This window comes from Choloepus didactylus, chromosome 4 (assembly GCF_015220235.1).
Source record: "Choloepus didactylus isolate mChoDid1 chromosome 4, mChoDid1.pri, whole genome shotgun sequence".
Taxonomy (NCBI): Eukaryota; Metazoa; Chordata; class Mammalia; order Pilosa; family Megalonychidae; genus Choloepus; species Choloepus didactylus.
Genome location: NC_051310.1, coordinates 3,065,535 through 3,080,300, shown reverse-complemented (window position 1 = coordinate 3,080,300; position 14,766 = coordinate 3,065,535). Strand labels below are relative to the sequence as shown.

General features: G+C 53.1%; 1 protein-coding gene across 1 annotated transcript in view; it reads left to right on the top strand.

Annotated features, from left to right (window-relative positions):
- Positions 1 to 1,254, top strand: part of ASPG (asparaginase) — a 38,746-nt gene extending 37,492 nt beyond the window's left edge. Inside the window, 1 exon segment of the mRNA XM_037835001.1 lies at positions 515 to 1,254. Coding sequence (XP_037690929.1) covers positions 515 to 580 — 66 coding nt within the window. The 3' untranslated portion in view covers positions 581 to 1,254.
- The last annotated feature ends 13,512 nt before the right edge of the window (positions 1,255 to 14,766 follow it).

Here is a 14,766-nt window from a genome sequence, read left to right as displayed (position 1 = left end):
CAGGCAGGCTGATGCCCCCGCACAGAGTTCCCAGGCCTACAGCCAGATCGGGCTTGGGGACCCTGTCTGAGGGTCGGCTGGGGCAGGGCACCCACTGCAGGGGAGCCGGGATGTGCTGGGAGGGGACCAGAGCAGTCAGGGAGGGCTGCCTGAAGGAAGGGCTGCATTCTGTCCCGTCAGGCCACCCCGTGACATACCAGACCCGAGCACTGGAGGGCTCCAGCCCCAACTGAAGTTCTTCAAGCCCGGAGGGGACCCCACATCTCTCCCTGCCATGTCATGCCCACCCCACCCACCCCACTGGGACCATCCCCAAACCCCAGGAAGGGTTGGGGCACTGGGCTATGTGTGATTGTGTGTCTCAGCCCCCAGCTGACACCCCTACCCCATTATCTGGTTCCCCTAGAGTCTCAAGGCTGGCTGGGCTTGCCCAGGCCAGCCCCCTGTGAGAGGCTGGACCCCCACGGGCTGGGGCATGTCTGTCTGCCCTGCCCCCATGCCACATGGGCCTTAGGAAGTGCTGCCTGGGTCTAACCTGCAGCCCTCCTGCTGCAGAGCAAGCTTTCCCCTCCTGCTGTGACCTGGTGAGGGGCATGTCAGGCACCCCACGTCTCTGTGACTAGGACCTGCCCCCTTGCTGGGACTGTGCCTGTTTCCAGGGCCCTTTGTTGGACACGGTGACAATACAGTGCTGCCCTGGGGACCATCCCTCCCCAGGCCCCCACAGCCTGGCTCTGAGTGTGTCTGTCTGGGCGCCAGGGCTGGGGAGAGGGCCACGGGCAGGGGGCTGGGCCCGGGCTCAGGGGCAAAGTGCTTCCTCGTGTTGGGGTCAATGGGCCCTGCATGGTTTTCCGTGTTCCCAAGAACTTGCACAGCCTCTTGGTCATGCAGTGCCCCCCACCTGCCCCCAGCACAGGGCAGGAGGCACGGCAGGGCTCCGGGGTGGTTAGGGGCAGTGTGCACCCAAAGGAGGACTTGGCATTTTGTTCGGAGGGAAGCTCCTCGCGCTTGGTGATTCCAGGCCCCCCCTCTGCCTGTGGCCCCCAAACCTCGCCCACTGTGAGCTGTGCCTGCCTGGCAGGTGTGCCAATGGGCAGTGCAGGCCCAGGCTGGGGTCGGGCGCTCCACCGGACGGGGTCAGCTGCCGGCCTCGTGGTGGCCCAGCTGGAGAACGCCGGAGAGACCCGGAGGCCCAAACCCAGAACCCCAGCTTCGAGCAGCGCCGCTGGCAGGGCCGCCCCTGCCCCTCCCGTCACCCGCGGTCCCCGAGCCCTCCGTGTGGGGTGTGAGGGGCCGTGGGGGCGGCCTCCCGGGGACCCCACTGCCTTGGCGCCCTTCTCACTGCTCAGATGGGGTTCCACTCTGCGGTCCGTGTGTCCATCTGGGCCCTGGGCTGGGGGATCGGGAGGGCTGGAGCCTGAGAGCGGGTGCTCTGTAGGTGTTGGGCAAAGGGGTGACCCCAGGAGCTGGCTGTGGGCACCCCGAGCACCCGGGTCCTGGCCAGGGTGGCTCCACCCACACCCCCGGGGTTCCCAGCTGGTTCCCAGGCCCGGGCGGGCCCTGCGCTGGCTGCCATCCAGACCCCAGCAGCCAGCCCTTGCACAACCGGGGAGCGGCGCACGGGGTGGGTGGGGCGGGGGAGCCTTTGCCCTGCACCCCAAAGGGAGGCTCGATGAGTGGGGGCCGCCGACCTGGGTGGGGCCGGGCCCCTCAGGGAGCCGCAGGCAGGCGCAGGACAGCGGGACAGACGCCGTGTGGAGGGAGCAGGGGCCGGGCGGCGAGGTCACCAGGGAGCGAGGCCTGAGCCGCCGCTGGTGTCCCCGGAGCGCTGCACCCCAGGGCCTGCCGGAACGGCTGCCTCCTCCTGCTCTGCGCCCTGTGCCGGCCACCCCCTGCCGTCCCCTGGCCCGCAGCAGAGCCCCGGAGTGTGGGAGCCGCAGGTGCTCACCTGCCCCAGCTGGCAGCGCCCGCCGAGCAGGTGCCAACCTGCCGGCGTGGAAACGCCCACGGCATCCTGCGGTCCCATAGACAGCAGTTGCTGAGCTGGCTTTTTCCCAAGTGGGTCATTGACAGGGACGCCCCCGGGGCAGGGGGGCAGAAGACAGCTCCCCCCCCCAAGGGCAGACGTGGGGTGCTCCCCCTGAGAGTGGGGACAGAGCCCCATTCTTGCCTCCTCCACGCACTGCAGGGATGGACTGGGCACAAGGCACAGAGCTGCAAGGGTCTCAGGCACTTCTCTCTGGAAACTTCCTTGGGGGCTGTTCGGTTTCAAGATGGCAGCCCAGGCCCTTGGGGAGCGGCCAGCCCCTCGGAGGGTCCCCATGAAGCCGCGGGAGAAGGGACAGGGCTCTCTGGCTCCCACAGCCCTGCACGGGGAGAGCCACGGGCCTCCCAGGGCCTCCGGTTCCTCGGCCGGGACAGGGACCCCCGGGAGAGCCCAGGCTTGGCCCCGTGGGCATGTCCTGGCCTTGCTGTCACCGCTGAGGGCACCCCTTGCCCTCCCTCCCTGTTTCCAGCTTGGGAAACAAAGGCACGGAGGGGGTCCAGGCCCCGGTCGTGGTGGGTGCACATGCCCCCCCCATCATGGCCAAGGGTGGCCTGCAGTGGGGGGACCGAACGGGCCGACGAGGGCTCGGTTAGCGTGGGCAGCACCCTGACGCTCCCCACCTGGTGATTCCACTTTGGGAGGGGCCTCGGCTCCCACAGCTGGTCCACAGTCACCGGGACCCAGGGTCCTTCTGGGGACCACCTGCCTTTCATTTCGCTCCATCAGTGTTCTCAGCGTTTCCTATCATTAAATCAGACACTTCAGTGGGGGCTCCATCCAGGGGCACCCCTATCCCCAGCCACAGGTAACCTGCATTTGTCTTTAATGTTAGGAAGTTCCCCTTCTGGTCACACCTCAGTACTTCCTGCTGCAATGGGAAGCACAGATACTTGGGTCCCCCCACCCCCGTCAGTCCCCTCTGATGCTGGAGACTGTGCCGCCCGGGGGGTGGGTGGGGGGAGGGTCCAAGCAGCTCCTTCCGCCCCTCTCTTCTGGGGAGGCAGCGGTGGCTATGTGGGGGGCAGGAGAGATTTCCCAAGCTCCTCTCCCCACACCCACCCATCACCTACCGGTGGTCAACACCCCCACCCAGGCGCCCCCAGCCCCACACACGGACACTGGGCCTAAGGACTCAACACAGACACCCAGGCACGGGGTGGCCACTCCACCCCCGACAGCTGTTTGACCTGGGAGGGGTCCCTGCCCCTCTCTGAGCCTCGGTTTCCCTGACTGCCAAATGGAAATAATAAAAGCTTCGTTACTCACCTCACAGGGTGGCACACAGCATATGCGGAAATGCCCTGTGAGCCCACTGCCCGCTGAGGCTGGGGCTCCTGGGGACCCGGGCTGCTGGGGTCAGTGTGTGGGTGGGTCCCCCAATTTTGTTGAATGGATTGTGACACCCCCTTCCCACAGTGCCCCCAGACTCAGGACTTTAGAGGGTACCTCCCCCCAACTTTCCCCGCTTAAGCCTGAGCCCTCCCCACTAGTCCCCGTTTCTCCTGCGTGGGCAGCTCGGCTGTGACATGAGTCCCAGGAGGCCGCTCAGGCCCCAACACCTCCGGGTGACTAAGGGGGCCGGCGCCAAACAAGCGGGGCCACAGCACGTGGGCGCGGCCGGGGCGGGGGCAGGCCTGGGGCCCCCAGTGTGGGCCGAGGGGGGTTTCAGCCCTCGGGGCAGGAGACAAGGGTCTGAGAACCAAAACCCTGCCGGGCCGGTTCTGCCCTCCGCCCTCTGGTTTCGCTTTCTCTTTGTCTCCCTCCCCCGCACCCCTGGTTCCCTTTGAAGTTGGAGGAACGGGACGGGCGTGGGGGGCCCGGCCGGCAGCCCCCTCCCTGCGCGCTCGCAGGCCCGGCTCCCCGGCTCTGGTGCTCCCCGGCCAGTGCCGCCTGGACGCCGCCTCGGCCCGAGACACCCCCCGGTCCCCGGCGAGGCCCGCGCGGCCCCCGGTACCCGGCCAGGTGCTCCGGGGCTGGGGCGCCGGGGCCGGGCGGGGCGGCGGCTGAGTCAGGCCACCCCCGCGGGCGCGCCGAGCAGGTCCCGGCCGCCGACGGCCTCCGCGCTACCCGCGGGCCCGGAAAAAACCGGTCGGCCGAGCGCGGCGCGGGGCCGTCCCGGGCGGGGCGCGGCGCGCGCATAAAGGGCCGCGGGCCGGACGCGCTCCGAGCGCCTCTCCGCGAACTCGCGCGCCGGGGCCAGTGGTTCTTAACAGTTCAACAGTTCTGTAGCGCAATTGTGAAATGTTTAGGACCACTAGTCCCGGCGGGCCTGGCGACGACACGGCGACCGCCCGAGGGGCGCCCCCCGGCCGGGTTCCACGCCCCCCGGCCACCCCGCGTGCCTCCCCGGGGCCCGGGCGCGCGGCGAGGACGAGCCCGCGGAGGGCGGTCGGGGCCGCGCCGAGTCCTGGGACCCTCGGGTCGGGGGCGCTGGCCGGTCCACGCTGCGGGGCGCTGCCGGCCGGCCCCGAGGGTCCCCACCCCGCTCGGAGCTCGCCTTGCGCTCCGCTTCCTGGGCGCCCGGGATAGGGCGGCGGCGCCTGCACCCTACTCGGCCCGCGTTAGGGGCGTCCTCGGGGGCTCAGGCTGGAGGAGCCCGGAGCACCCAGCAGAACAAGTCTCCACTTGGCAGAGGGTCAGGCCCTTCTGACCTGTGGGGCGGCCATGCCTCCCCGAGAGCCTGGGCAGTGAATGAATGAAGTTCGTGGAATGAATGAAGGACCCTCGAGGGACTGAAGCTGGGGGGTGGCGGGTAAGTTTGGAGACCACATTCTGGGAGTGGAGGGGCCGGTGCTGGTGGGAGCTGCTGGCCTGTCTGCCGGGGGCCAGACGTCCCTCCCAGGCCTGGGGCGCCCCTGCTAAGTGGTGTTGCTTGAGCCATTTTGTGGGGGGACAAGCAGGGGAGCTCCATGTGAAGGCCCCAAGTGGCCCCCTGGAGGGGCTCAGCAAGGAGCACCCCAGCTCCATCTTCCAGCCCTGCTGGGGCTTCTTCTACCTGGAGGTGCTGTGCTCTCAGCCGGCCTTGCTCCTCAGGGTGACCCCCCAGCTGGGGTGAAGAGAGCACCCCTCAGGTCCCCTCCTCCTCGGCCCAGTGGTTAAGGCGACTTCTGGGCAGCCTGGGAGGCGGGTCAGGCAGACCTGGGTGGCAGACGTGGCTGGGGACCTTGGCCGGGCCCCTCCCCTCGCTGAGCCCCACCCTCACCCTGGTGGAGGTGGGGGGCCCTGCTCTCCTGGCAGGAGTGACCGAGGGTCAGCCATGGGAGGATGTGGCCCCGCCCAGGCTGCAGCCCCCTGGCCGCAAAGCCCAGCGCGGTCCCTCTCAGGCTCACCGGGGGCTCGGCCGTGGCAGGCTGAGGCTGGGTGGGTGGAGGGTCCCTCCCTGGGGTGCCTTCACTTCCCACCCCCTTTCCCGGTGGCTCCTGGCGTCCCAGCAGCTCGGCGAGAAAGGCTTCCTGGCTGGGGGACCGGTGGGGGCGATTATGGGGCGTTTCCCTTCTCTGTAGCTTGGGATCCTTCTGTTGGTGTGAACACATACATTGCAGATTGAAATAAATAAACTGAATTTGCAAACCATCACCGTGTCCCGCGGCTGGCGACCTCTTCTCCTGGGCCTCGGCGGTCTCTCCTGCCAACCAACCCCCCTTTCCTTCCGACCCCAGAGGAGCAGGCAGGGGACGGCCATGGGTGGAGGTGGCCGGCTCGTCACCTGGAAGCCCTTGCCCCTGCCACTCCTGCTGTCAGCCCGGAGAGGGGGCCTGTGCTGAGCTGGGCCCGACGGGACACCCTCCCCTCTGCTCTGAACTGTCGCCTGGGGCTGAGGGTCTGGCCCCAGGGACCCCAACTGAAGCCGGTGCAAGCGGCCCCAGGCCCACCCCACACGGCCCTCCCTGCTTCCAGCCACGTCTTGTGGCCCCAGGGCCTGGCCACGGGCGGGGGCAGACTTGGAGGCATGAGGGATTGGAGGGGCAGAGGATTGCCTTGTGCTGCCTCCCCTGTGCCCCCCCACCCCAGGCATGGCCCACAGTGAGAGTCAGTCCTGGGTTCAAATCCCAGCTCTGCTGCCTACTAGCGCGTGGCCTGGGCAAGCCCCTTGTCTGGTCTCTGTACCCATTTCTTTCTCTTGCAAAGCGGGGTGCTGTGCTCACTTCGTAGGGCTCATGGGGGATTGGGGCCTGGGGGGCTCTGGAAGGGCGGCGCTCCGGGGTGGGCCGTGTGTGGAGGGTCACCGGAAGGCCCCGAGCGGCAACGGGGCTGGGTCCTGGGCCTCTGGGAGGACAGGCCCCCTCGCCCACCTCCCTCCACGCCCCACCTTCCCTCCTCCTCCTCTCTGGTAAGAAAGCCCCCGAGGGTCAGCCCTGCGAGCCCGCATTTCCCAGGCCCCTTGGCCGCCGGGGAGGCTCTGGGCTCCCTTCTGCCTGCCCCCGCCTTCTGCACCCCTCTCTGGGTAGAGCTGGGGTGGGCCCCGCAGGAGGAGGGCCACCCCCCAGGGCCATCCCTGCATGAGGCTGCCCGGGGCTTTCCAGGCTTAGCGCCGACAGCCTCGCCTGGGCCGAGCGGGACAGTCGTCACCCTGCTGTCACCCAGCTTAGCTCTCCCACAGGAGACACCAACTTTCTCAAGCCGCTGTTGTTTGGACGTCTGTGGAAGTGGCCGGGCGGTGTTCTGAGTCAGTGGCCCTCGGGCTGCGGGTGGCTCTGACTCACCGGGGCCTGGCGGCGCTGGGGGAGCGGGCGGGGTGTTCCCCGGCACGGCCACGGGCCCGCGTTTGAGAACCATCGTCTTCAGGCCCCCGCCAGGGAAAGGGTTGAAGTGGGGAGGTGAGGCCCGGCTCTGGAGACGTCTCAGGCCGCTGACACCCACGGGAGCAGGGCCGGAACCGAGCCGCCCCTCGGCCCTCTGGCCCTCCCCGGAGAGGCCACAGCGAGCAGGCCCCTGGCGCGGGCTCCAGGGAGTCGGGTTCCAGATGTGTCTGCAGGTGGGACTCCAGCCACAGCGGAAGGGAGGGCCCGAGCCCCTTCCCCGCACCCCCTGCGGCTGCGCGAGCCCTGGGGAGGACCCGTCTTTCCTGTCCGTCCAGGGTGCGAGGCCAGCTGTGACCGGCTTTCGCAGCAGCTGCTGGTGGCTCCGAGAGGGCGCCAGGGGTAAGGGTCACTCAGCCCTCAGGGCCTGTCTGCCTCCTCCAGGAAGCCGCCGGGCATTCTCCACCTCCCGCGGGTTCCCGCTGCAGCCAGCTTCATCCTGGAGTAATTTAGGAGCTTGTCTGTCCTCTCTTCAGATCTGCAGGCTCTCCTCAAGCCCCTCTTGGGGGCCATCCTTCTCTCTATTTTTGTTTTTTAGGTTTAATGAAGTATCATTGACATACAGTAAAGGGCACGCATTTGAAGTTCAATTTGATGACTTTTCAAATACATTCACACCTGTGAAGCCATCGCCCCAATGAAGACAATGAACATGTCCATCACCCCCAGAAGGGACATTCCAGCCCTGGCCTTACTCCCCCACTGCTGGAGATTTTTCGTTGGAAAGTTTTTAACTACAAATTCAGTATCTTTAGTAGAAATAGGGCTATTCAGGTCATCTATTTCTTCTTGAGTAAGTTTTGTAGTTTGCGTCTTTCAAGGAATTTATGTAATTTAAGTTCTTGAATTTGTTGTTATGAAGTAGTGTGTAATATTCCATTTTTATCCTCCTGGTATCTGTAGAATCTGTGGCAATGGCCCCATTCTTTATGTGGGAAAATTATGTCTTCTCTTTTTTCTGCTCAGTCGGGATAGAGGTTTATCACTTTTATTGATCTTCTCAAAGGACCAGTTTTGGTTTTATTGATTTTCTCTATTTTTGTTTATTTGTTTGTTTCCATTTTATTGATTTCTGCTCTGACTGTTGTTACTTCCTTTTTTCTACTTACTTTGGGTTTTGTTTGCTCTTATTTTTCAAGCTTCTTAGGGTGGAAGTTGAGGTCATCATTTCTAATGCAGGCACCAAGCGCTGCTTAGTGCATCCCACAAATTTGGATATGTTGTACTTTCACTTTCATTCTATCCAAAATACTTGATAATTTACTTCTGAATTTTTCTTTGACTTGTGCGTTATTTAGAAGTGTATAATTTGTTTTGCAAGTATTTTGGAATTTTGTCAGTATCTTTGAATATTTTTATTGTGGTAAAATGTGCATCACGTAAAAATCATTTCAACCACTTTAAAGCAGACAATTCTGTGACTGAGGCACATTGACCATGTTGTGTGTCCTTCACCAGCACCTAGTTCCCGAACATTCCCATCACCCCAAACAGAAACTCATACCCATTAGGCAATAACTTCCCCCTCCCCCTGTGACCAGCACTCTGCTTTCTATGCCTGTGAATCAGCTTATCCTAAGTGTATTTCAAATAAGAGAAATCATACAATGTGTCCTTTCGCATCTGGCTTATTTCACGCAACGTAATGTCCTCAAGGTTCGACCGTGTTGTCACGTGCGTCAGGACTTCACTCCTTACGGCTGAATAACATTCCGTGTGTGGACGGACCACATTTTGTTTATCTGTTTATTAATTGATGGAACTTGGGTTGCTTCCATCATTTGGCAATTGTGAATAATGCAGCTGTGAACATCACTGCAAATACCTGTTCGAGTCTTGGTAATTCTGTGTTTAACTTTCTGAGGGACCGCCAAACTGTTGTCCGCAGCGGCTGCACTATTTTACATTCCCCTCAATAATGAATGAGTTTTCCTATTTTTCCACATCCTTGGCAACACTTGTTATTATCCATTTTTTATTTTGTCTTGTTTTGTTTTAATAACTGCCTTCCTAGTGGGTGTAAAGTGGTATCTCATTGTAATTTTGACCTGCATTTCTCCAGTGACTAATGGTATTGAGTATCTTTTGATGGGCTTATTGTCCATTTGTATATCTTTCTTAGAGAAATGTCTATTCAAATGCTTTGCCCATTTTTAAATTGGATTGTCTGCTTTTGTTGTTGAATGGTAGGAATTCTTTATATATTATGGATATAAAGCTCTAATCAGATATATAGTTTCCAAATATTTTCTCCCCTTCTGTAGCATTCTTTTCTTTTTTGATAATGCCCTTTGATGTACAAAAGTTTTGAATTTTGCTGATGTCCAATTTATCTATTTTTTCTTTTATTGGTTGTGCTTTTGGTGTAAAACTTAAGAAACCATTGCCTAATACAAGGTCTTCAAGATATTTCCCTATGGTTTCTTCTAAGAGTTTTTTAGTATTAGCTCTTACATTTAGTCATTGGTCCATTTTGAATTGATTTTTTGTAAATGATGAGGGATCAAAATTTATTCTTTTGCATGTGGATATCTGGTTTTCCCAGCACCATTTGACTAGACTTGATGCCTTGTTGAAAACCAGTTGGTCATGGATGTATGGCTTTATTTTTGGACTCTCAATTTATTCCATTGGTCTATGTGTCTGTCCTTACAATGGCATCGCCCTGTGTTAATTACCAGTGCTTTGTAGTAAGTTTTGAAGTTAGGAACTGTGAGTCCTTCAACTTTGTTTAAGCTATTCAGGGCCCCTCACATTCATATGAATTTAAGGATCAGCTTTTCCATTTCTGCAAAAAAAGTTGCTACAATTTTGGTAGGGGTTGAATTGCATTTGTTGATTACTTTGGGTAGTATTGACATCTAAACAATATTAAGTCCTCCCATTTAAAAACATGGGAAGTCTTTTCATTTGTTTGTCTTCTTTTTAATTTCTTTCAGCAATGCTTGGCAATTTTCAGTGTATAAGTCTTTCTCCTTCTTGGCTAAATTTATTTTTAAGTATGTTATTCTGTAAGATGCTATTAAATGGAATTATTTTCTTAAATTTCCTTTTCAGATTGTTCATTAATGATGTGTAGAAACACAAGAAATTTTTGCATGTTTACCTTGTACCCTGCAACTTTGGTGAATTCACTTCATTGTTCTAGTAGTTTCTTATGGATTATTTGGGGTTTTCTATTTGGAGGATCATGCCATCTTCCAACATGGATAGTTTTACTTCTTTTTTATAATTTGGATGCTTTTTTGGTTTGCTGAAACTGCCAGAATGCAGTATACCAGAAATGGGTTGGCTTTTTCAATGGGGATTTATTAGATTACAAATTTACAGTTCTAAGGCCATGAAAATGTCCAAATTAAGGAATCAAGAGGAAGATACCTTCTCTGAGGAAAGGCTGCTGGCATCCGGGGCTCCTGTGTCACATGGGAAGGCACCTGGTGACGTCTGCTGGTCCTTCTCTCCCGGGTTCTGGTTTCAATGGTTTTCTCCAAATGTCCCTGAGTGTTTGCTTCTGAGCATCTGGGAGTCCTCTCATAGCTCCTTTGGGACAAACTTTGGATTTCATCTCTTAGCTTCTCTGAGCTCTCTGAGTTCCATCTGTCTTTTATCTCTTTTAAAGGACTCCAACAAGGTGATTAAGACCTGCCTTGAATGGGCGGGGTCACATCCCCATGGAAACAACCTAATCAGAAGTTCCCACCTACAACAAGTCTACCCCCACAGGGATAGATTAAGAGAACATGGCATTTTCTGGGGTACATAACAGCTTCAAACCAGCACAGATGCTTTTATTTCTTTTTCTTGCCTGATTGTTTGTTTTCTTGGCCAAAACTTCTAGTATGATGTTGAATAACAGTGATGACAGCTGGCATCCTTGTCTTTTTCCTGATCTTAGGGGGAAGCTTTCAGTGTTTCACCATCGAGTATGAGGTTTGCTGTGGGTTTTCCACAAATGCCCTTTACCATGTCGAGAACATTCCCTTCTATTCTGAGATTTCTGAGTGTTTTTTTCATGAAAGGATATTGGATTATTTCAACTGCCTTTTTGGCATCAATTGAAATGATCATTTTTCTTCTTTCATTCTAGTAATGTGGTATATTGCATTGATAATTTTGCTGAACCATCCTTGCATTCCTGGAATAAGTCACACTTGGTCATGGTGTGTAATCCTTTTAGTACATTGTTGGATTCGGTTTGACCGTTCTTTCTTGAGATTCTAATAGATATTGGTCTGTAATTTTCTTACGCTGTCTTTATCTGACTCTGGTATCAGGGTTGCCAGTTTGGATGTATTATGTGCCCCAAAATGCCATTATCTTTGACGCAGTCTTGTGTGGGCAGGAAACTTATTGGCATTGATTGGGTTGGAGACTTTTGGTTGGATGTTTCTGTGGAGATGTGATCACTTAACTGTGGGCAGGATCTTTCATTGGATAATTTCCATGGACATGTGGCCCCAGCCATTCAGTGTGGGCCTTGATCAGTTTACTGGAGCACTATGTAAGCTCAGACAGAAGAAGCGAGCTTGCTACAGCCAAGAGGGACACTTTGAAGAATGCACAGAAGCTGAGAGAGGAGCTGCAGATGAGAGAGAGTTTAAAGATGGCCATTGAAAGCAGACTTGCTCCAGAGAAGCTGAGAGAGGACAAACACCCCAAGAGCAACTAAGAGTGACATTTTTGAGGAACTGCAGCCTAGAGAGGAATGGCCTGGGAGAAAGCCATTTTGAATCTAGAACTTTGGAGCAGACGCCAGCCACGTGCCTTCCCAGCTAACAGAGGTTTTCCGGACGCCATTGGCCATCCTCCAGTGAAGATACCCGATTGCCGATGTGTTACCTTGGACACTTTATGGCCTTAAGACTGTAACTGTGTAACCAAATAAACCCCGTTTATAAAAGCCAATCCATCTCTGGTGTTTTGCATTCTGGCGGCATTAGCAAACTAGAACACAGGGTAATGTTGGCCTCCCACAATGAGTTAGTAAGTGTTCCTGCCTCTTCTCTGTTTTGGAAGAGTTTGAGAAGGATTGGTGTTAATTTCTTGAATGTGCAGTGAAACAGCCTAACTGCCACAGCTGAAGGTTTCTCAGTAATGAAGCCATCTGGTCCTGACTTCCCTTTGTTGGGAGGTTTTTTATTATTGATTCAATTTCTTTACTTGTTAATAATCTTTTGAGAATTTCTGTTTCTTCTTGAGTAAGTTTAGGTTATTTGTGTATTTCTAGGAATTTGTCCATTTCATCCAGATTATCATCCAGGGGCCCGGAATAGCCCGGACAAAGTTGATGTTGGTGCACAGCTGTTCATAGTATCCTCTTATAATCCTTTTTTGCCTTTCAGGTCTGTAATGGTGTCCCCACTTTCATTCCTGACTTCAATTATTTGTGTCATCTCTCTTTTTTTCTTTGTCAGTCTGGCTTAAGTTTTGTTGTTTATTGATCTTTTTGAAGAAGTAACTTTTAGTTTTGATGATTCTCTCTACTGCTTATCTGTTGTCCATTTCATTTATCTCACCTCTAATCTCTGTTATTCCTTCCCTTTTTCTAATTCTTTTAAATGTGAAGGTATGTTATTGAGTTGTGCTTTCTTGTTTTTAAGTATGGGTGCCAATATACAGCTACAAATTTCCCTCTGAGCAATGCCTTCACTTCATCTCAGACATTTTGGTATGTTGTGTTTTTGTTTTTATTTGTACTCTAGTTATTTTATAATTTCCTTTGTGATTTCTTCTTTTACCAGTTGGTTGTTTAAGAGTGTGTTATTTTATTTCCACTTTGGAAATTTTCCAGTTTTCCTTTTGTTATTGATTTCAAGCTTCATTCATTGTGGTCAAAGAAGATATTTTGTATTTTTTCAATTTTTAAAAATTTATTAAGGTTTGATTTGTGGCCTAATACATAATCTATCCTCGAGAATGAGAAGATTGTGTGCTCTGCTGCTGTTGGGTGGAGTGTTTTGTGTATCCCTTAGTTCTAATTGGTTTATTGGTGTTCTAGTTTGCTAATGCTGCCAGAATGCAAAACACAAGAGACGGATTGGCTTTTATAAAAGGGGGTTTATTTGGTTACACAGTTACAGTCTTAAGGCCATAAAGTGTCCAAGGTAACATATCAGCAATCGGGTACCTTCACTGGAGGATGGCCAATGGTGTCCGGAAAACCTCTGTTAGCTGGGAAGGCACGTGGCTGGCGTCTGCTCCAAAGTTCTGGTTTCAAAATGGCTTTCTCCCAGGACGTTCCTCTCTAGGCTGCAGTTCCTCAAAAATGTCACTCTTAGTTGCACTTGGGATATTTGTGCTCTCTCAGCTTCTCCGGAACAAGAGTCTGCTTTCAATGGCCGTCTTCAAACTGTCTCTCATCTGCAGCTCCTGTGCTTTCTTCAAAGTGTCCCCCTTGGCTGTAGCTCCTCTTCAGAATGTCACTCACAGCTGCACTGAGTTCCCTCTGCCCATCAGCTCATTTATATGGCTCCAGTGATCAAGGCCCACCCTGAATGGGTGGGGCCATGCCTCCATGGAAATATCTCATCAGAGTTATCACCTACAGTTGGGTGGGGCGCATTTCCATGCAAATCTAATCAGCACCAAAACATCTGCCCCACAAGACTGCATCAAAGAATATGGCTTTTTCTGCGGGAGATAATACATTCAAACTGGCACAATAGTTTTGCTCAAGCCCTCTGTTTCCCTACTTGTCTTCTATATAGATATTCTATCCATTGTTGCAATGGGTATATTGAAGTCTCCAACTATTTTTATTGTAGATCTATTTCTTCCTTCAATTCTGTCATTTTTGCTTCAAATATTTTGGGGCTCTGTTGTTAGGTATATATATGTTTATAATTATTCTATCTTCCTGCTGAATTAAACTTTTTATCAATATAATATCCTCTCTTGTCTCTTGTAACTTTTTTGAGGTTAAGTCTATTTTTGTCTGACAGTAATATAGCCACTCTGGCTTTCTTTTAATTGCTATTTGTATGGAATATCTTTTTTTGATCCTTTCACTTTCATCCTCTTTGTGTCTTTGTATCTAAAGTGAGTCTCTTGTAGACACCATATAGATGGATCATGTTTTTTTACATCCAGTCTGCCAGTAGTTACCATTTAATAGGGGAATTTAATCCATTTACATTTAAGGCAATAACTGGTAAGGAAGGATTTACTTTGCCATTTAGCTATTTGTTTTCTTTATGTCTCTATATTTTTTGTTCCTCGATTACTCTATTAGTGCCTTTTTCTGTATTTAGTTGATTTTTTTTGTAATGTTCCTTTTTGATTCCCTTATTTTCCTTTCTTTTTATTTTTAAATTTATCTTCTTAGTGGTTACCTTTTTTTATTGTGAAATATATATACAGAAAAGTGAAAACTTTCAAAGTACCATTTAACAACTAGTTAGAGAGCAAATTTCAAAGAATGTTATGGGTCACAGTTCCACCATTTCAGATTTACTTATTGTGAAGTATAACATATATACTGAAATGTGATAACTTTCAAGGTATAATTTAACAAGTAGCTATAAAACAAATTTCAAAGCATGATATATGTTACAGTTCCACCATGTCAGTTATTTCCTTCTAGCTATTCTAGTATCCTAGAAACTAAAAAAAAAAAAAAAAAAAAATTGTATAAAGATTCAGTATTCATAATCCTTCTTTGAATCCTATCATGTCAGTTGCTACCCCTCCCTCTCTCTCATTTGATCACTGTCTCAATATTCAGGGATATCTGGGCAGTGGCCACCCTAGCTTGTCATATTGAGAAGGGGTGTTGATATTATGGGGAAGGGGGATGCATCTGGTTGATGTGCTTGAAGAGGCTGTTGCCTCTGGGTTTGGGAACTTACCAGGCATAGGAACACTCTGGAGGATTTAAGTTTAGTGGTTACTTTTATGATTAGAATTAACATCTTAAAATAA